The sequence below is a fragment of the Nerophis lumbriciformis genome, linkage group LG31 (assembly GCF_033978685.3).
Source record: "Nerophis lumbriciformis linkage group LG31, RoL_Nlum_v2.1, whole genome shotgun sequence".
NCBI lineage: Eukaryota > Metazoa > Chordata > Actinopteri > Syngnathiformes > Syngnathidae > Nerophis > Nerophis lumbriciformis.
The window spans coordinates 1,027,772-1,048,478 of record NC_084578.2 but is presented as its reverse complement, the minus strand read 5'-3'; the positions used below and the strand labels follow the sequence as shown (position 1 = coordinate 1,048,478).

The window sequence follows — 20,707 nt, the reverse complement described above, 5'->3', positions numbered from 1 at the left end:
CCGGAGCTAACCTGGCTGATGTTTGCGGCGTTGTATTTGGCTAGCACCAGTTCAGGAGCATCAACAGGAAGACTATAGGTGTGTTTGAACTCCTCGCCGCTGGCCTTGTAGTTTTTCTGCAGAATCACAGTTGGGAGATCCCTTTGAGCCTAAACAGGTCTACAAAGAAAGGCTGAGGGTTTTTTAAGGAGCCTCTTACCATATTAAGACTCTTGGAGTTGGCCTTGGCGAGCTCCATGTTCATGGAGTCGGTGACGCTGGTGAATTTGATGGTGTCGGGGTGTTGTCTGTACTTCTTCTCATCCAGGGCTGCTGCTGCCGCCTTTGCCTTCTCCACCTCCAGCGAGCCGATTGGAACCCAGCCGATTCCTTTCATCGAGGTCTCATAATCTTGTTTATATTGGTACTAGCAAGACAAGCAAGTTGGACTTTAGTCTTTTTAATGACCTAGGCATCCCCAACAGGTTTAAACTCACGTCGCTGGCATTGTAGTTCATAGTGCGAGCCAAATGCAGGTTCATGGCGTCCGGTAGGATGCAGAAATTGTGGTGGCGCTGCTTGTAGCCGGTTGAGGTCTGCACCTTCGATGCATGTTTGGCGTGGGCCACACTCAGCATGTCCACCGGGGTGTGGTACTTCAGCTTGAGCTTGTGGTAGTCCTTCTTGTAGTTCTTGTCACTCTGCAGCTTGGCCACCTCCATGTAGTGAACCAGCAGAGGGTCGTCCTGCAGGCTGCGGAAGCCCACGTGTTGACCCTTTGCCTTCTGGTACGCCTTCTTGTACTGGACCTGAAGGCCGAATCACCGTTTTGCATTTGAATAAATACTTTTTTCACAGGGTACTAAAACTTACATCACTGGCAGCGTGTCTGGCGGCTTTGGCGGCGACAATGGGAATAGCGTCAGGTCTCAGGTCGTAACCTTTGGCGAGTATGTCCTGCCACGCGTACTTGTAGTAGTTCTGAAATAACAGATACGATTGGTCTGTAGAGGACTGTCCCAAACAAATAGGCGTTCCTGGCAAGATATTTACATTGCTGAAGTTGTAGGCGTTGCACTTCGCCTGGAGGAACTCTGGGATGTCAACGGGCAGTGAGTACTTCTGATGGATCTCCTCCAGACCTTTCTTGTAGAAGCGCTGAAAAGAAAGAGGAACACAAACTAGACTATGCAGAAATTGCATGTGAATGCCCCGATACTGAAGCTGAACTGAAAAGCTGAAGGAATGCACAATAAATGTAGGAATGGTTTCAATATTGAAGAGCTGAAGCTCAACTGAAACGCCAGGGGAATAAAGACTGAAAGGAACAAGCGGTAGAAAAAATGGATCTGTGGTATTTTTAACTATATACTTCAAACTTAGCCAAAAGCATGCTTAGGCTGGAATATGAATTTGGCCGTCCTGGTTCAACCCATATTTAGAATCAGACCAGGACTTGAATCTGCGACCTTCTGCATTAGAGACGAGTGTGTTAACCCCTGAGCTGAACACCTACGCTGTCTATTTCTATTTCTTAAGGGAGCACACCATTGAGATGAGTGTACCCAGAATTCATTGCTGCAACAGTACTACATTTTCAGGTGATGTTGGGGATAAATCCATGGGTTTTCTCGGATAAGCGGAAGAAGATGGATGGATGGATGGACATTGAAATATGTTACCTAATTGTATGAAACATTTGCTTGCAGACAAGCTAACGTTCAGACAAAAAAAAGTTGAAACCGTAGCTAAGATTGATAGGGGAAATGAAGAGGTCCCTGGCTAAATGATGACACCTTGCGCTTGAACCTGTAAGTCAGTCAACAGGACATGAATGCACCACTGCCCAAGTCTCGCTGTATGCCTTTACACGACCACTCCAACACACTTGTTAGGCTAGGTCAAACTAACAGTGCCTTCCAGGGAGTGAAGTTTCGCATATCCATCCATCCATCCAGTTTCTTAACTTATCTGAGGTGGGGTCGCAGGGGCAGCAGCCTAAACAGTGAAGCCCTGACTTCCCTCTCCCCAGTCACTTCGTCCAGTTCCTCCTGGCGGATCCCGAGGCGTTCACAGGTCAGCCGGGAGACATAGTCTTCCCAATGCGTCCTGGGTCTTCCCCGCGGCCTCCTACCAGTCAGACATGCCCTAAACACCTCCCTAGGGAGGCGTTCGGATGGCATCCTGACCAGATGCCCCAACCACCTTGTCTGGCTCCTCTCCATGTGGAGGAGCAGCGGCTTTACTTTGAGCTCCTCCCGGATGACAGAGCTTCTCACCCTATCTCTAAGGGAGAGCCCCGCCACCCGACGGAGGAAACTCATTTGGGCCGCTTGTACCCGTGATCTTGTCCTTTTGGTCATAACCCAAAGCTCATGACCATAGGTGAGGATGGGAACGTAGATCGACCGGTAAATTGAGAGCTTTGCCTTCCGGCTCAGCTCCTTCTTCACCACGACGGATCGATACAGCGTCCGCATTATTGAAGACGCTGCACCGATCCGCCTGTCAAGCTCACCATCCACTCTTCCCTCACTCGTGAACAAGACTCTGAGGTACTTGAACTCCTCCACTTGGGGCAGGGTCTCCTCCCCAACCCAGAGATGGCACTCCACCCTTTTCCGGGCGAGAACCATGGACTCGGACTTGGATGTGCAGATTCTCATTATGCAACACAAACATAATAAACAATCATTGAATTAAAAGTTATAGGAGGAAAATAAAATTGTAATGCATATGAGCTACAAAAGAGACTATTCCTGTAAGTACAAAAGTGTCTGCCTATCTGTTCTCTGAATGCATTTAGTCAAAATAACACGGTTACCCACAATGCATTTCTGTGACAGTACTGTTTTTTGGCTAATTTCAGACTAAATCAATTTTGTTTTTACTACAAAAAATATTTTTCCTGATAGTGTGGAACATTTACTTGCAGTCAAAGTTCTTTTTAGGGGGGGAAGGTAACCTTGAGTCAGAGTGATTACTGACATTCGAACGATGCAGGAGTTATAGGCAAAGGAGAACATAGTAATGAATGGATGAGTGTCGCTGTAGTTGCCACACAATGAGGGCAAAGGCCTTAAAAGAGTTGTCTTGGCTGAACAAAGACCACCGGTGACTCACGTCACTCCTCAGGAGCTGGTTGACTTTGGCTTGCATCATGACGGGGTGGTCATCGATCGAAGTGAAGGGGATGGTATCGGGATGTGTTCTGTATTTTTTCTGCACACAATAAAGATGTACACGTGTGAAGGAATCCCTCGCATAAAGATGACACGTTTTGTTCAGGAGTTGGACAAAACGAGTGTTGAACGAACCTCATCCAGGATTTGTCCGGCGTTCTTGACCTTTTCCACATCTAGGGAGCCGAAAGGAACCCACGGGGTTCCCTTCATGTAGAGGTTGTAGTCTGACTTGTACTCGTTCTGCATTGCAGAGAAACACAGACAGGACCCATGACTCTTGGCGGTCCAAAAAGTGCGATAAGTCTGGCTGAACCGAGTCAGGACTCACGTCGCTCTGGATGATGTTGGCTTTCTTGGCCGTGTCCAGCTGCACTGTGTCGTGAGGAAGGAAGAAGTTGGTGTTGATGCTCCTGTAGCCGGTCATGCTGGCGATGCCCTGCGACTTCTTGGCTTGAGTGACTGACATCATGTCCAGCGGCGTGTGGTACTTGGTCTTGATCTTCTCGTAGTCCTTTTTGTATTCACGCTGCGAGGACATGGATTACAAGGCTCAAACACAAGCCACCAATGAAAGAAGGAATGAAGACATTTATTTACATCACTCTGGATCTTGGCCACGTGAACGGAGTGCAGGATCTTGGGATCATCGTGGATACTGAGCGCTCCAACCATCTGACCCTTGTTCTTCTCATATTCCTTCTTGTATTTCACCTAGAAAAAAATGCCCCCTGATGAGTACCCTGATAAAAACCCTAGTATCCAGTACACGCAGGTAATATGTGTCGCATACTTACGTCGCTAGCAATGTTGGTGTGAGCACGGGCAGCCAGGATCGAGATGGCGTCGCCTTTGACCTCAAACTTCTTGGCTTTGTCTCTCTCCCAGTCATACCTGTAGCAGTTCTGCAAGGACCAGATCCGTTTAAAAACAACACCAACGTCCTGTCCTAAAAGTCCTCTCTGTTTGCATCTGCAGGCGCTAGCTTACGTCGCTAATATTGAAGGCGTTCACTCTGGACTGCACAAAGAAAGGATAGTCTGGAGGCAGACTGTTGTTGCCCTTTGTTTCCTCGTATTTTGCCTTGTAGTTGAGCTGCAAAGACAATCAACTTCAGCATCTATCTCTGCAAGCAATGTGACCAACAAGCTAAACCACAAAAACTTCCAAAAGTAAGTAGCGCAATTCAGAGATCTGTTTTCAACTGTGCTAATATGTGGAGTGTCAGAGTACGATCGGTATGGGTCTATCCAAAATGATGGAAGACGAGAGATTTTCTCCCTAAAAAATAATTTTGCAGTCTGCTTTTGATGTTGTTCAGTCCCGGCTGACTCAGCTGAAACTCGTCCTAAATGCACAAAAATCAACTTCTCATAAGGTTGAACTTGAAATGGTCTCGCTATATAAGTATTTGGGGATTGTTATCGATGAGAACTTGTCTTTTAAGATCGCACATTGAAAAGCTTGTGGCTAAACTTCAAATTAAATTGGGATTTTTTTCCCGAGAAACAAATCCTGTTTTTCCCTAAAAGTTAGGAAACGCTTGATCTGACCACTTTTATGCCTTTGCTAGATTATGGAGACTTGCACCAGACTCTTATTTGAAAAAATTAGACACTGTGCCTTATGTTGTATTACTAGCTGTGGTAGCCTTGTCCACCATTGCACTTTGTATGCAACAACAAACTGTTCATCTTTGTCAGTACACATTTTCTTGATGTTGTGTTGTATTTATAAATCACTTCTTGATCTGGTTCCCGCTTATGTATGTCTGGAGACTCCAGTTACTACAGACCAAGGTCACATGACATACTTGGTCTGGTTTCCCCTTAGTTATGATCTTTAATGTCTAGAGATTCCAGTCGCTACAGACCACGGTCACATGACATACTTGGTGTGGTTCCCCCTTAGTTATGATCTATATTGTCTACAGATTCTAGTCGCTACAGACCAAGGTCACATGACATACTTGGTGTGGTTCCCCCTTAGTTATGATCTTTAATGTCTGGAGAATCTAGTCGCTATAGACCAAGGTCACGTGACATACTTGGTGTGGTTCCCCCTTAGTTATGATCTATAATGTCTTGAGAATCTAGTCGCTATAGACCAAGGTCACATGACATACTTGGTGTGGTTTCCCCTTAGTTATGATCTTTAATGTCTAGAGAATCTAGTCGCTACAGACCAAGGTCACATGACATACTTGGTGTGGTTCCCCCTTAGTTATGATCTATAATGTCTACAGATTCTAGTCGCTACAGACCAAGGTCACAAGACATACTTGGTGTGGTTCCCCCTTAGTTATGATCTATAATGTCTACAGATTCTAGTCGCTACAGACCAAGGTCACATGACATACTTGGTGTGGTTCCCCCTTAGTTATGATCTTTAATGTCTGGAGAATCTAGTCGCTATAGACCAAGGTCACGTGACATACTTGGTGTGGTTCCCCCTTAGTTATGATCTATAATGTCTTGAGAATCTAGTCGCTATAGAACAAGGTCACGTGACATACTTGGTGTGGTTCCACCTTAGTTATGATCTTTAACGCCTAGAGATTCTAGTCGCTACAGATTAAGGTCACATGATATACTTGGTATGGTTTCCTCTTAGTTATGATCTTTAATGTATAGATATTCTAGTCGCTACAGACCAAGGTCACATGACATACTTGGTGTGGTTTCCCCTTAGTTATGATCTTTTATGTCTAAAAGACTCTGGTCCCTACAGATTAAGGTCACATGACATGTTTGTTCCTCGAGCCAACACAAATCTTAGACAAACAGGTTTCAGATCTTCTTCTCCATGGTCATGGAATAACTGACAGAAAGATCTGAGGTTACCTGAACTCATCACTTTGGGGGAATTTCAGGCCATTTTAAAGGATCGAGAAACTATTTCTATTGGGCATTGTTCTTGTTTTTAACTTGTTTTTACTGAAACATTTGTTCAAATATGTAAGTCTGCTGTTTTTTAGATGTATTTCTGTGACTTGGTTTTTGCTGCCCTCTTTGCGGTCACTCTTGGAAAAGAGATTTTAATCTCAATGAGTTTTTACTTGCTTAAATAAAGGATATTGACTGATTGACTTAAAAATGCGTGGAGACTGATTTGAATCCATCATGAAATAAAATGAAGGTTCTATCAGAAATAGTAAGTATGCAGGGATAGCTCTTTCTTGCCACAAGAGGGCAGCAGTGTATAAAAGTCTCCAGTCCGCCTCTCTTAGATCACTCAAACTATTCTGGTCCTGCTGAACACCCGTTGCTATATTTACAACAGATCGACGGCTCTCCGGTTACCATGGTCACAAACAGACAGCTGGGCTCCCCGCATGATCCAGCACATTTTTAAAAAGTGATCTGCACATCTGAGAAATGTAGATGCGGCTCTTCGGTTGGAATTACGGTCGGCCCACTTGTCACTGTCCTGGCAGGGGAAAGGTGACGTGAAGCAGAGCTCGCTACGTACGTCACTCAGCTGTTTGGCGTTGATGGCTGCTTGAACCATCACCGGCGAGTCCATCACTTGAGTAAACTTCACCGTGTCCGGGTGTTGCCGGTAAACGTTCTGCAAACGCAAGGGAAACATTCGTGACACTCTCCCGAGAGGAGGACCGCCCGGCTTTCCGTCACAAGGACGCTCACGTCGTTGCACTGCTGCAGCTTCTTGGTGGCTTCGTACTCGGCCGTGGCGGTTTGAGGGAAGAAGCACTGGGTTTTCATGTCTTCGTAGTCGGCCTTGTACAGGTGCTGTGGGGACAGAGGGATGCGGTCTGAGGTGTGTAACAGCAGGGAAGGTGTCAGTGGTGGATGCAAATCATTGCGACCAATCACCTCTTTCTTCATTTCCTCCGCCTGTTGGCAATGAAGCATGTAGACGTCTTCGTAGCTGCCGACGTAGTGACCCTTCACCTCGTTGTCGTACTTCTCTTTGTAGCGCTTCTACAGAAACAAAGGGTCTTGTCGAACAAGAACGCATCAAAGACCAAAGGGTGCACATGCTCTCCTTACGTCCGTGAATTGTTTGAGCACAGAGTCCATCTGGAACTTGGGCGTTTCGCAGTAGTTGATGCTGGAGCCTCGGGACTTCTCATAGTTGTCCTTGTACACTTTCTGCAAAGACCATGAACCATTTCACTTCAGGTCACAGATCTCCAGGCTGATCTGTATCTTCACACAAATATCAAGGAAAATGTAATGTACTAGATTCTTCGACGACACCTACATCACTGAGAATGTTGCCGGCGTATCTGAGCTGCCTGAGCCGAGGATTCTCTGTGGCGGGGAGCGTGTTGTAGTCCGACTCGGCTTTTGTCCTCTCGTACTCCTTCTTATACGTCACCTGTAGACACAAATGTGGACATTGAGGTGAGTGGAGCTAGACCCGCAGCCGTGTGTTGATCGGTGAGAACGGCCCTTTCCAGAGTGGGAAAAAGACAAAAACTAAAGGAGTCCGCCGTGGTTAACATCGGGAAGCTTACCCCACTCGCAGTGGACTGAGCCTTCTTGTGGGTGTCGTACACGGGCGTGTCTGTTTCCATGAAATAGATTTGGTCTTTTTTGTCCTCGTAGTCTTGCGTGTATTTTCTCTGTGGGGAAAAGAGATTTGCGGTCAGCGGCAGGGACAAGGCGAAACAAGGGCAGAGTCTCTGGTGCGCTCACGTGGCTCAGGTTCTCCATGGCCACCCTGGCCGTGGCCACGTCGAAGTAGGGCGTCTCACACCATTGACCCTTCACCGTCTTATTGTACTCCTCTCTGTACTTGAGCTGGGGGGGAAGCACATAGCAACGTAGTCACCACATCTTTTTGAGTTAATGATGAGCTTCCTCTCGAACGACAGCCGCCAAGACTCTTTAGACTTAGACAAACTTTAATGGGGAGTTGTCCACTTTAGCGTGTACTGGGTGACTTAAGTCAAAGTCTTACTCTCTGAGAAGTGCAGATGACAAAAGGGAGTTATTCAACGACGACGTGTTTGTTGAATCAAACTAGGAATGTTTGGACAGCCGGTGTTTCTGGTGTTGACCTCCATCCTGATCGGTGACGGCAGGGAGCAGCTGGCTGGTTATTTCCAGTCGCCAGGTCTCAGCATGCAGACAAAAGCTTTTCAAACCTTTTCTGTTCAGGTGCATGGGTGTTAGTACTGTTCAATTGATAGTAAATACTGATAAATAGTATCTACTAGTCTCTACCAATATTTTGGTAACGGTACCAACATTATTTTGATACTTTTCGGTACTTTTTGGTACTAATCTAAATAAAGGGGACCACAAAAAATGTCATCATTGGCTTTATTTGAACAACAAATGTCAGTGTAGATGAAACATATGTTTATTATTGTAATTTAGTCCTTAAATAAAATAGTGAACATACTAGACAACTTGTCTTTTAGTAGTAAGTAAACAAACAAAGACTCCTAATTAGTCTGCAGTAACATATTGTGTCATTTATACACCTATTATTTTGTCCAAATTATGAGGGACAAATTGTAAAAAATGATTATTAATCTACTTGTTCTTTTACTGTTAATATCTGCTTACTTTCTGTTTTAACATGTTCTATCTACACTTCTGTTCAAATGTAATAATCATTTATTCTTCTCTTCTTTGATACTTGACATTAGTTTTGGATGATACCACACATTTAGGTATGGATCTGATACCAAGTAGTTACAGGATCATACATTGGTCTTATTCAAGGTCCTCATGTGTCCAGGGACGTATTTACTGACTTTATAAACATAATATAAATGAAAAAAATAAGATGTTGTGATGCCAAACAATGGGGTAAGTGGTGGACCAGTACTTTTCAGAGGCAGTATAGTACCGAATATGATTCATTAGTATCGCGGTACTATACTAATACTGGTATACCGTACAATCCTAGTATCTACTTAGTTTGTGAGTACATTTTGAGCAAAGCCCCACCTTTACATGTTATGTAGACCCGTGTTTCTAAGTCATAGGACCACTGTTGGGCCAGCATCCCTCCCTTAGGCGCCCTCCAAAATGATCTGTTTCTTAGCTGTGGTCTGTATCAGCGGTCCCTAACCACCGGGCCGCAGCCCAGTACCGGTCCGTGGATCGATTGGTACCGGGCCGCACAAGTAAAAAAATAAAAATAAAAATAAAATTATTTTTTTTTTTTTTTTTTTTTTACTTAAATCAACATAAAAAACACAAGATAGACTTACAATTAGTGCACCAACCCAAAAAAACTCATTCACACTCATTCACACAAAAGGGTTGTTTCTTTCCGTTATTAATATTTATGGTTCCTATAACATATATCAATATAGATCAATACAGTCTGCAGGGAAACAGTCCGTAAGCACACATGATTGTATTTTTTATGATCAAAAAATAAATAAATAAAATAAAAATGGGTGTTTTTAGAGCGCTTTAAAGCCATTATTATTATTATTATTATGATATACTATAACCATTAACATTGACTCCATTGTGAGCTGACTTTTGCTAAGGTTTATTTATGATTTAGAATGCATAAGGAAAGAAACGGTGTGACATAAACATTGTGAATGATTGACACATGTCCACAAATAAGTGCAGTTCCCTTTTAAGCACAGAAATTAAGACTAAAGTGGTGAATCTGTATTTTCATCTGTGCTTTGATTGTATTGACAGTTTTGCGAAGAAACAAGTATTCTATTATTATTTATTATTAATTAATATATACATTTTAGCACTGTGTATGTAAATGTATTTTTCATCAGTGACTTCTCTTAGAGATTAATGTAGTGGAAAGATTGGTTAAAAATGTTAAAAAGCCCAGAAGGAAGAGAAGAACTCACATCACTGAGCTGATCGTTGGCTCTCTTGGCCATCTCCACCTCAGGGGGGTCCGGCAGGGACGTGAACTTGGCCATGCGCTGGTCGTGACCTTTCTTGTACTGGACCTGAGGGGGCACACAGTACACCTCCATACGTGAACATCACAGCCTTATAAACCTCCATATGTGAACATCACAGCCTTATAAACCTCCATATGTGAACATCACAGCCTTATAGACCTCCATACGTGAACATCACAGCCTTATAAACCTCCATATGTGAACATCACAGCCTTATAGACCTCTATATGTGAACATCACAGCCTTATAGACCTCCATATGTGAACATCACAGCCTTATAGACCTCTATATGTGAACATCACAGCCTTATAGACCTCCATATGTGAACATTACAGCCTTATAGACCTCTAAATGTGAACATCACAGCCTTATAGACCTCCATACGTGAACATCACAGCCTTATAGACCTCTATATGTGAACATCACAGCCTTATAGACCTCCATACGTGAACATCACAGCCTTATAGACCTCCATACGTGATCGTCACAGCCTTATAGACCTCTATACGTGAACATCACAGCCTTATAGACCTCCATACGTGATCGTCACAGCCTTATAGACCTCTATATGTGAACATCACAGCCTTATAGACCTCTATATGTGAACATCACAGCCTTATAGACCTCTATATGTGAACATCACAGCCTTATAGACCTCTATATGTGAACATCACAGCCTTATAGACCTCTAAATGTGAACATCACAGCCTTATAGACCTCTATATGTGAACATCACAGCCTTATAGACCTCTAAATGTGAACATCACAGCCTTATAGACCTCTAAATGTGAACATCACAGCCTTATAGACCTCTATATGTGAACATCACAGCCTTATAGACCTCTAAATGTGAACATCACAGCCTTATAGACCTCCATATGTGAACATTACAGCCTTATAGACCTCTAAATGTGAACATCACAGCCTTATAGACCTCCATACGTGAACATCACAGCCTTATAGACCTCTATATGTGAACATCACAGCCTTATAGACCTCCATATGTGAACATCACAGCCTTATAGACCTCCATACGTGATCGTCACAGCCGTATAGACCTCTATATGTGAACATCACAGCCTTATAGACCTCTATATGTGAACATCACAGCCTTATAGACCTCTATATGTGAACATCACAGCCCTATAGACCTCTATATGTGAACATCGCAGCCTTATAGACCTCTATATGTGAACATCACAGCCTTATAGACCTCTATATGTGAACATCACAGCCTTATAGACCTCTAAATGTGAACATCACAGCCTTATAGACCTCTATATGTGAACATCACAGCCTTATAGACCTCTATATGTGAACATCACAGCCTTATAGACCTCTAAATGTGAACATCACAGCCTTATAGACCTCCATATGTGAACATCACAGCCTTATAGACCTCCATAGGTGAAGATGAGAACCTCATAGACCTCCATAGGTGAACATGAGAACCTCCTAGAACTCCATAGGTGAACATGAGAACCTCCTAGACCTCCATAGGTGAACATGAGAACCTCATAGACCTCCATAGGTGAACATGAGAACCTCCTAGACCTCCATAGGTGAACATGAGAACCTCATAGACCTCCATAGGTGAACATGAGAACCTCCTAGACCTCCATAGGTGAACATGAGAACCTCCTAGACCTCCATAGGTGAACATGAGAACCTCCTAGACCTCCATAGGTGAACATGAGAACCTCCTAGACCTCCATAGGTGAACATGAGAACCTCCTAGACCTCCATAGGTGAACATGAGAACCTCCTAGACCTCCATAGGTGAACATGAGAACCTCCTAGACCTCCATAGGTGAAGATGAGAACGTGGAAGAAGATGTTGGAGGTGGACTTACGTCACTGAGCACTTCCTGTGCCTGGGCCACACGACGTAGCTCGGGGCTGTCGACGTAGGGACAGAACATAGTCTTCTCTTCATCCCAGTCCTCCGTGTAGCGTTTCTGAGGGAGAACAATCACACGTCACTTCCTGGCAGGTGAAGGCAGACCTTCTTCTTCTTCTTCTTCTTCTTCTTCTTCGCTCACTTTGCTGCAGTTTGCGGCGTTCTTCACCGCCAGGACCAGCTCAGGAGCATCCGGGGGCAGCAGGTACTTGTCCTTGGTCTCGTCCCACTTCTGCCTGTAGAGGACCTGAAGTCCAGGAGCTTGTGAAGACCTCATCTCTCATACGTCTTCATGCCTTTCGGACTCACCTTGCTGATGAGGTCTGACACCTGCTTGACGTGAGCGATCTCCCGCGCCTCGCCGTCGTACATGCTGCCCGTCTTGGACTTGTTGCCCTCCATGCGGTATTTGATCTGAGGAGGACATACACTTTTTACTCAATACTGGGGGACCACCTGTTAGACACCTGCTCAACTTGTCCCGCCCACCTGGGTCAACTTCATTTGCTAATCATTGTATTCCGTTTATATTTACATCTAACACAATTTCCCAACTCATATGGAAACAGGGTTTGTGTATATATATATATATATATATATATATATATATATATATATATATATATATATATATATATATATATATATATATATATATATATATATATATATATATATATATATATATATATATATATATATATGTGTGTGTGTGTGTGTGTGCATGTAGCGTGCTTAGTCTGGAGGCTAAATACACACAGTGTGTTATGTAACTGTTGTTTAGTGTTGATATTCTTTGCTTAGTTTGATAAATGTTGTAGCAGTTTGCTTCATCAGGAGGGTGAAGTCGCTCAACTTCAAGTGTTGGATTTAACTGTGTTGGATCATTGGCTGCTGGTGAGGGCATAGAAAAAGGGGCATTTTTCTACCAGTAGACAGCGTTTAAGATTGAGTGTTTCACTGCTAAATTAATAATATATTTATATTGAATATGGATTTTAAATATGTATCTAAATAGGTGGTTAATTGGTTAGGTATTTATGTATTTGCATATTGGGTTTTCTGTTGCATTTATCTATTGTGTTTCTGGGTTTAAATGTATTTTATATGTATCTTGGTGCATTTATGTTGAGACAATTTATTTAAAATCTGTTTTAACTTAAAGGGAAAAGATGTGTCCATTTTCTTGCACTTGTTTAATGGTTAAGAGTTTGATAGCCTAATTAATAGTTGTAAATTATGGTATTGATAATTGATTGATTTTTTACAGCATGTTTATCTTGTGGTGTTTTGTCCTTAAAGGTTTTTCACCTACTAAAGAAGCTAAAGGCTACTAAAGGCTACTAATGACAGCTAAAGAAACTAAAGTCTACTAACACTGCTAAAGACTGCTAAAAAGACTAAAGAAGAAAAAAGAAGCTGTTTCTTCGTTGGAAAAACTGTTGCAAACTAAAGGAAAAGGAATAAGTAACTACGGTCTGGTCTTTTGAGTGAAATCCAGAAGCCACATTCAGCATTGGTACATCCCTTCAAGTGTGGGATAAGCACAGCGAAAAAAGAAAAACACTTGACAGTTGTTGTATGCACACTGTGTCGAGCGGAAATGGCCTATCATAGCAGCACAACGGCTATGAAGGAACATTTGAAAAGAAAACACCCGACAGCGTTCTTGCCATCACCATCAACTAGTCAATGGTCCGCGTGAGTATACGTTGTCATCATTACACAAAAACATGAATGTGTCATTTGTATCTGCGTTGTAAATTCATAAACTAAAACACTGTTTCGCTCTGAGAGGCGTGTTTGGCGTGCCTGTTCAGTGTTTACAAAGACGCGCTCCTCTTTAACGCTAACATTAATTAGTTGTGCAAATACCTTTTACAACATTAACAGTTACATATACTATGTACAAACCAACAATTAACTTTCACTTTAATCATACTATCATTGTTGTGTTATTAAGCAAAATAAGCAATACTTTTACTTTTGTTGAAATGTTTACACAGTTGCAGAATATTTCCTTTTGCACTTTTTTGTATTGGATGTTTATCTTTATTTTTGCACATTTTAAAGCAAAATAAGCAATACTTTTACTTTTGAAATGCTTATACTATTGCAGAATATTAAGATTTGCACTGGATGTTTACTTTTATATTTGCACATTAAAAAGCAAATAAGCTACTTTTAATTTTGTTAAATGTTAAAAGTTTTAAATGTTTACATTGTTACAGAATATTTTGTGATGTTGTTGTCAATGTTGACTGAGTGGCCATACTTTTTTTTTTTGTAAATAAAAGTCATGCCTTTTGAAAAAAACTGGCCAACATTTATTTTTTCATCTTCATTTTAAATAAAAAAAATAATCGGTAAAAGGAAAAATAATCTATAGATTAATCGAAAAATAATCTATAGATTAACCGATTAATCGAAAAAATAATCTATAGATTAATCGATAGAAAAATAATCGTTAGCTGCAGCCTTAATATATATACATATATATATATATATATATATATATATATATATATATATATATATATATATATATATATATATATATATCTGTGTTTGTGTGTGTGTGTGTGTGTGTGGTAACAGTCCCATTATAAAGTGCTCCGACAAAGGAGTTACCTCGCTGAGTTGCTCCTGGGCCTTGCGGATGCGGATCATCTCGGGCGTCTCCATGGTGATGGCGGGCGGCTGCCCCCTGGACTGGTCGTACGCCTGGCGGTACTTGTTCTGTCCAGCAGGGGCAGCATATTACACAAGTTTGTAACGCTCACCATGACAAGAAGGAAGGAAGGAAGGAAGAAAGGAAGGAAGGAAGGAAGGAAGGAAGGAAAGACGGACGTTGATATCTTACGTTGCTGAACTGCTCCACCATCTTGTGGCTGTGAGCCAGGTATGGAGTCATGAAGGTGGAGGTGTCCACCTTCACCTTCTTGGTCACTCTCCTGGTGGGCAGACCAGACTGGCAGGGAACACCAGGACCACCGTTAGCATGCTAACTCTTTTAGCCACTCTTTCACCTCATTTTGCACCTTAGAGTCATACAACTTGGTACGTGACACATGCTAACTGTTAGCATGCTAACTTTTTTTTTTTTTTTTTAGCTAATTTTACACATTTTTAACACATTTTGCAGTTGTACATGTTAGAGTCATATAAGTTGGCTCATGACACATGCTAACTGTTAGCATGCTAACTTTTTTGTAAGCTAATTTTCACTTTTTTTTTGTTAATTTCTCATCTGTGAAATTTAAGAGTCATATAAGTTGGTAAGCATAACATGCCAACTGTTAGCATGCTAACTTTTTTTGTTGTTGCTAATTTTACACGTTTTTAACAAATTTTGCAGTTGTACATGTTAGAGTCGTATAAGTTGGCTCATGACACATGCTAACTGTTAGCATGCTAACTCTTTTAGCCACTCTACTTGTGCACTCTTTCACCTAATTTTGCACCTTAGAGTCATACAACTTGGTACGTGACACATGCTAATTGTTAGCATGCTAACTTTTATTTTATTTATTTTTTAGCTAATTTTACAAATGTTTAACAAATTTTGCAGTTGTACATGTTAGAGTCATATAAGTTGGCTCATGACACATGCTAACTGTTAGCATGCTAACTTTTTTGTAAGCTAATTTTCACTTTTTTTTAGTTAATTTCTCACCTGTACAATTTAAGAGTCATATAAGTTGGTAAGCAAAACATGCCAACTGTTAGCATGCTAACTTTTTTTTTGTTGTTGCTAATTTTAAACGTTTTTAACAAATTTTGCAGTTGTACATGTTAGAGTCACATAAGTTGGCTCATGACACATGCTAACTGTTAGCATGCTAACTTTTTTGTAACCTAATTTTACACTTTTTTTAGCTAATTTCTCAGCTGTACAACTTAGAGTCATACAACTTGGTACATGACACATGCTAATTGTTAGCATGCTAACTTATTTATTTATTTTAGCTAATTTCACATGTTTTTAACACATTTTGCAGTTGTACATGTTAGAGTCATATAAGTTGGCTCATGACACATGCTAACTGTTAGCATGCTAACTTTTTTGTAACCTAATTTTACACTTTTTTTAGCTAATTTCTCAGCTGTACAACTTAGAGTCATACAACTTGGTACATGACACATGCTAATTGTTAGCATGCTAACTTATTTATTTTTTTTAGCTAATTTTACACGTTTTTAACACATTTTGCAGTTGTACATGTTAGAGTCATATAAGTTGGCTCATGACACAATTTTTGTAGGCTAATTTTACACTTTTTTTAGTTAATTTCTCAGCTGTGAAATTTAAGAGTCATATAACTTGGTACGCAAAACATGCCAACTGTTAGCATGCTAAATTTTCTTGCAAGTTGTTTATGACAGTGCAGTAATATACCTGGTGTATTATGGTTACTGTATTGCTTCTCTTTAGAACCTTTTTTATACTCTGACAATGAACAAGAAATCATATTTTGCAGGGATTCCCTTAACACAGTCAAGTCTGGAACCAATTAATAGTTAGGACTGTAAAGTGGTCGTGAGGCGATGACAACTAAATCATTATTTGTGTACAAAGAGTAGAGGACAACAATGGTACTGAGCAAGAAGACTTTCCAACACTTCATGCTAGCTGATCAAATATTGACTAGAAGCCATCAACTTGCCAAGCAACTCCTGTTTCATTCATGCTGGGGCTCCACAGTGTGGCCCCGGGGACATTTTTAATGGACATTATGAAGATACTCGAACAAAAAAAAACATAAAAGTGGAATAAAAGATCAATCAGATGAAATGTAAAGATTAAAAAGTTGACTCTAATAACACAAAGCTGCCATGCAGGCGTTTTTTGTTTTTGTTTTTATTTTAAACTGTCAATACTCAAATAATAATAATGGATTATAATTAATGTTATAAATTATTGACATATTTAAGGCTATAATTACTTCACATTAAATATTACATTTTGAAATATTTTATTAGGGGAAATATTGCATATTTTGTGTTATTTCTATAACAAACAGAGTTCTTTTTAACAAAAAGGGTGTCATACATTTAAAAAAAAACAAAAACAAACTTTATATCGACAGATATAAAGCAATTTATGTTGAAAGTAAAAAAAAAATATATATATATATCCATGACTTATTTTTAACACATTTATGAGTGGGACCCTTTTAGATCCTACGGGGCCCCTAAAGGGACATGGGGGAAATATTTTTTTTAATATTTTTTTATTTAAAAAAAAAAAATTTTAGACACGATATAGTTTTTTTTATAAAAAAAAAATTTTTTTTAATTATTATTATTATTTATTTTTTTAGACATAGATACATGTCTAAAAATAAAAATTATTTATTAAAAATTATTATTTTTCAAATTATAAAATTTTTTTTTACCCCATGTCCCTTTAGGGCAGTGGTCTCCAACCACCGATTGGTACCGGGCCGCACAAGAAATAATTAAAAAAAAAAAATTTAAATAAAAAAATACCATTGCCCCCCTTTGCTTGAAAAATAATAATACATCAAAATCAATGTTGTTGTAAATTATTCCACTCTTTGGGAAAATATGACATATTTTGTGTTTTTGTCCATAAAACTTTGGGTTTTCTTTAACAGAAAAATGCATCAAACATGAACAATATTTACTTATTAATAACAAATAATAAAATGTATATCAACAGATAGATCTGGGTTGAAAGTTTTAAAAAAAATTAAAAAAAATAAATGATGACTTATTTTTAACACATTCATGAGTGGGACAATTTTAGATCCCTAAGAATTTTAGTGGATTTTTTTTTTAACTGTATAATAAATAATAATGAATTAAAAATAATGTTTTTATAAATTATTGACATATTTAGGGCTCCAATTACTTCACATTAATTATTACACTTTGAATTGTTTTGGGGGGAAATATTGCATAATTTGTTGTTTTTACCACAAAACTTCTTTAACAGAAAAATGCATCAAACATGAACAATATTTACTTATTAATAACAAATAATAAAATACATAACTTTACATCAACAGATAGATCTGGGTTGAAAGTTTAAAAAATAAAAAAATAAAAATAAATGATGACTTATTTTTAACACATTCATGAGTGGGACAATTTTAGATCCCTGAGAATTTTAGTGGATTTTTTTTTTAACTGTATAATAAATAATAATGAATTAAAAATAATGTTTTTATAAATTATTGACATATTTAGGGCTCCAATTACTTCACATTAATTATTACACTTTGAATTGTTTTGGGGGGAAATATTGCATAATTTGTTGTTTTTACCACAAAACTTCTTTAACAGAAAAATGCATCAAACATGAACAATATTTACTTACTAATAACAAATAATAAAATAAATAAGATACATTTGAAGTTGGTTTAGGTGTTGAAAAAAAATAATATTTGACTTATTTTTAACACTTTAACCCTTTTGGGTCCCCGGGGCCTCAAAGGTGCAAAAGAATGGATCTTCTATTGGTTTTGAAGGTGCAAAAGAAGAAAAGGTGATGTTTCATCCCAGCAGCCTCACAAAGCAGCTTTGTCCTTGAGGGGGAGGAGCTTCATTTACCTGGTGGCTGTGCGTGTGATGGTGCTGATGATGAACACCGCTGGTTGGCATCTGCTACACACACACGACACACAACACTGGCCTTTCAAAACAGAAGAAGACTTCTCCTCAGCTCCGGTGTCCTCCAATGGACCTGAAGATGGCTAACTTCACGTACAGGAGGTACGCTTCAACCGGCGAGTGAGGAATGTGTGACGTTTAAGCGCGCAATCGCCCCACCCCTGCTCCTTTGCAGGATTCTCACAGGCATGAGGCACAAACTATGGACCTGAAGATGGCGAACTTCACGTACAGAAGGTCCGCTTCAACCCGCGAGTGAGGAATGTGTGACGTTTACGCGCGCAATCGCCCCACCCCTCCGCTCATTCGCAGGATTCTCACAGGCATGAGACACAAACTAAACCCAGACCGACTGTGACGTCTCACGGCTTTGATCTCTCCAAAAATACTACCACCGAAAAAGTGTAATAGGAGAGCAAAACTGCATGGTGTAAAACATGCTAGGCTATAGGAGCTAGCGGCTACACAACAGCTAAGCGCACGATAGCATGCAAGCTAGACATAAGTAATAATGATTGAACAATAAAACAGCACATTTGTAAATGTAAACAAGTATCAAATAATTATAGTTGCATATTACTTACACATACATAGTCTCCAATAACATCCAGTAACAAATGTGTCCGCATCATTCAACTTACTCCATTATGAATTATTGTGTCGGCAAAAAACCCCACAAAAAACAATGACCACTCCACTTCAACTTAAAGACGGCATAAGTCCGTTCCAGAGGGTTGATAATAAATATGTTATTGTTTGTCATATTTAACTTTGTTGTCTGTTTGACTCTTTTCACTTCATCAAACCTTTTTGACTAAATAACACAAGTAAGATTCCTGACGTTGTCGTACTGTAGCCGCTCATGTGGTGACAACCTTAACGACAGTCTTAACAACAGTCTTAAAGACAGTCTCAACAACAGTCTTAACGACAGTCTTAACGACAGTCTTAACTACACCCTTAACGACAGTCTTAACAACAGTCTCAACGACAGTCTTAACAACAGTCTTAACAACAGTCTTAACAACAGTCTTAACAACAGTCTTAACGACAGTCTTAACGACAGTCTCAACAACAGTCTTAACGACAGTCTTAACGACAGTCTCAACAACAGTCTTAACGACAGTCTTAACGACAGTCCTAACGACAGTCTTAACAACAGTCTTAACAACAGTCTCAACAACAGTCTTAACGACAGTCTTAACAACAGTCTTAACGACAGTCTTAACAACAGTCTTAACGACAGTCTTAACAACAGTCTTAACGACAGTCTTAACTACAGTCTCAACAACAGTCTTAACAACAGTCTTAACGACAGTCTTAACGACAGTATTAACAACAGTCATAACGACAGTCTTAACTACAGTCTCAACAACAGTCTTAACAACAGTCTCAACGACAGTCTCAACAACAGTCTCAACGACAGTCTCAACGACAGTCTTAACTACAGTCTCAACAACAGTCTTAACGACAGTCTTAACAACAGTCTTAACGAGAGTCTCAACTACAGTCTCAACAACAGTCTTAACAACAGTCTCAACAAGTCTCAACGACAGTCTTAACAACAGTCTTAACAACAGTCTTAACGACAGTCTTGACTACAGTCTCAACAACAGTCTTAACGACAGTCTTAACAACAGTCTTAACGACAGTCTCAACTACAGTCTCAACAACAGTCTTAACAACAGTCTCAACAAGTCTTTAAGGCCGGTCTTAACGACAGTCTTAACAACAGTCATAACGACAGTCTTAACTACAGTCTCAACAACAGTCTCAACGATAGTCTCAACGACAGTCTTAACGACAGTCTTAACAACAGTCTTAATGACAGTCTTAACAACAGTCTCAACGACAGTCTTAACAACAGTCTTAACAACAGTCTTAACGACAGTCTTAACAACAGTCTCAACGACAGTCTTAACAACAGTCTTAACAACAGTCTTAACGACAGTCTTAACAACAGTCTTAACGGCAGTCTTAACGACAGTCTCAACAACAGTCTTAACGACAGTCTTAACGACAGTCTCAACAACAGTCTTAACGACAGTCTTAACGACAGTCTTAACAACAGTCTTAACAACAGTCTCAACAACAGTCTTAACTACAGTCTCAACAACAGTCTTAACGACAGTC

At 40.1% G+C, this 20,707-nt stretch overlaps 1 protein-coding gene across 10 annotated transcripts in view; it reads right to left on the bottom strand.

Moving 5' to 3' along the window:
- The window catches only part of neb (nebulin), a 127,636-nt gene that overhangs the window by 97,340 nt on the left and 9,589 nt on the right, over positions 1-20,707 (bottom strand). For 9 of the 10 annotated variants that reach the window (XM_072912013.1, XM_061926131.1, XM_061926136.1 and 6 more), the window contains exons 2-26: positions 18,515-18,568; positions 14,799-14,906; positions 14,567-14,674; positions 12,245-12,349; positions 12,078-12,182; positions 11,889-11,993; positions 9,976-10,080; positions 7,826-7,930; positions 7,645-7,752; positions 7,389-7,505; positions 7,175-7,276; positions 6,998-7,105; positions 6,809-6,913; positions 6,633-6,731; positions 4,152-4,256; positions 3,959-4,066; positions 3,762-3,875; positions 3,493-3,690; positions 3,297-3,404; positions 3,103-3,201; positions 1,033-1,137; positions 853-960; positions 477-788; positions 200-406; positions 12-116 (exon numbers count right to left, since the gene is read on the bottom strand). In XM_072912013.1, the coding sequence (XP_072768114.1) occupies positions 12-116; positions 200-406; positions 477-788; positions 853-960; positions 1,033-1,137; positions 3,103-3,201; positions 3,297-3,404; positions 3,493-3,690; positions 3,762-3,875; positions 3,959-4,066; positions 4,152-4,256; positions 6,633-6,731; positions 6,809-6,913; positions 6,998-7,105; positions 7,175-7,276; positions 7,389-7,505; positions 7,645-7,752; positions 7,826-7,930; positions 9,976-10,080; positions 11,889-11,993; positions 12,078-12,182; positions 12,245-12,349; positions 14,567-14,674; positions 14,799-14,906; positions 18,515-18,565 (3,000 nt within the window). In that variant the 5' untranslated portion in view covers positions 18,566-18,568. The remainder of the gene's footprint in view (positions 1-11; positions 117-199; positions 407-476; positions 789-852; positions 961-1,032; positions 1,138-3,102; positions 3,202-3,296; positions 3,405-3,492; positions 3,691-3,761; positions 3,876-3,958; positions 4,067-4,151; positions 4,257-6,632; positions 6,732-6,808; positions 6,914-6,997; positions 7,106-7,174; positions 7,277-7,388; positions 7,506-7,644; positions 7,753-7,825; positions 7,931-9,975; positions 10,081-11,888; positions 11,994-12,077; positions 12,183-12,244; positions 12,350-14,566; positions 14,675-14,798; positions 14,907-18,514; positions 18,569-20,707) is intronic. The other variant, XM_061926132.1, reaches the window with a different exon arrangement.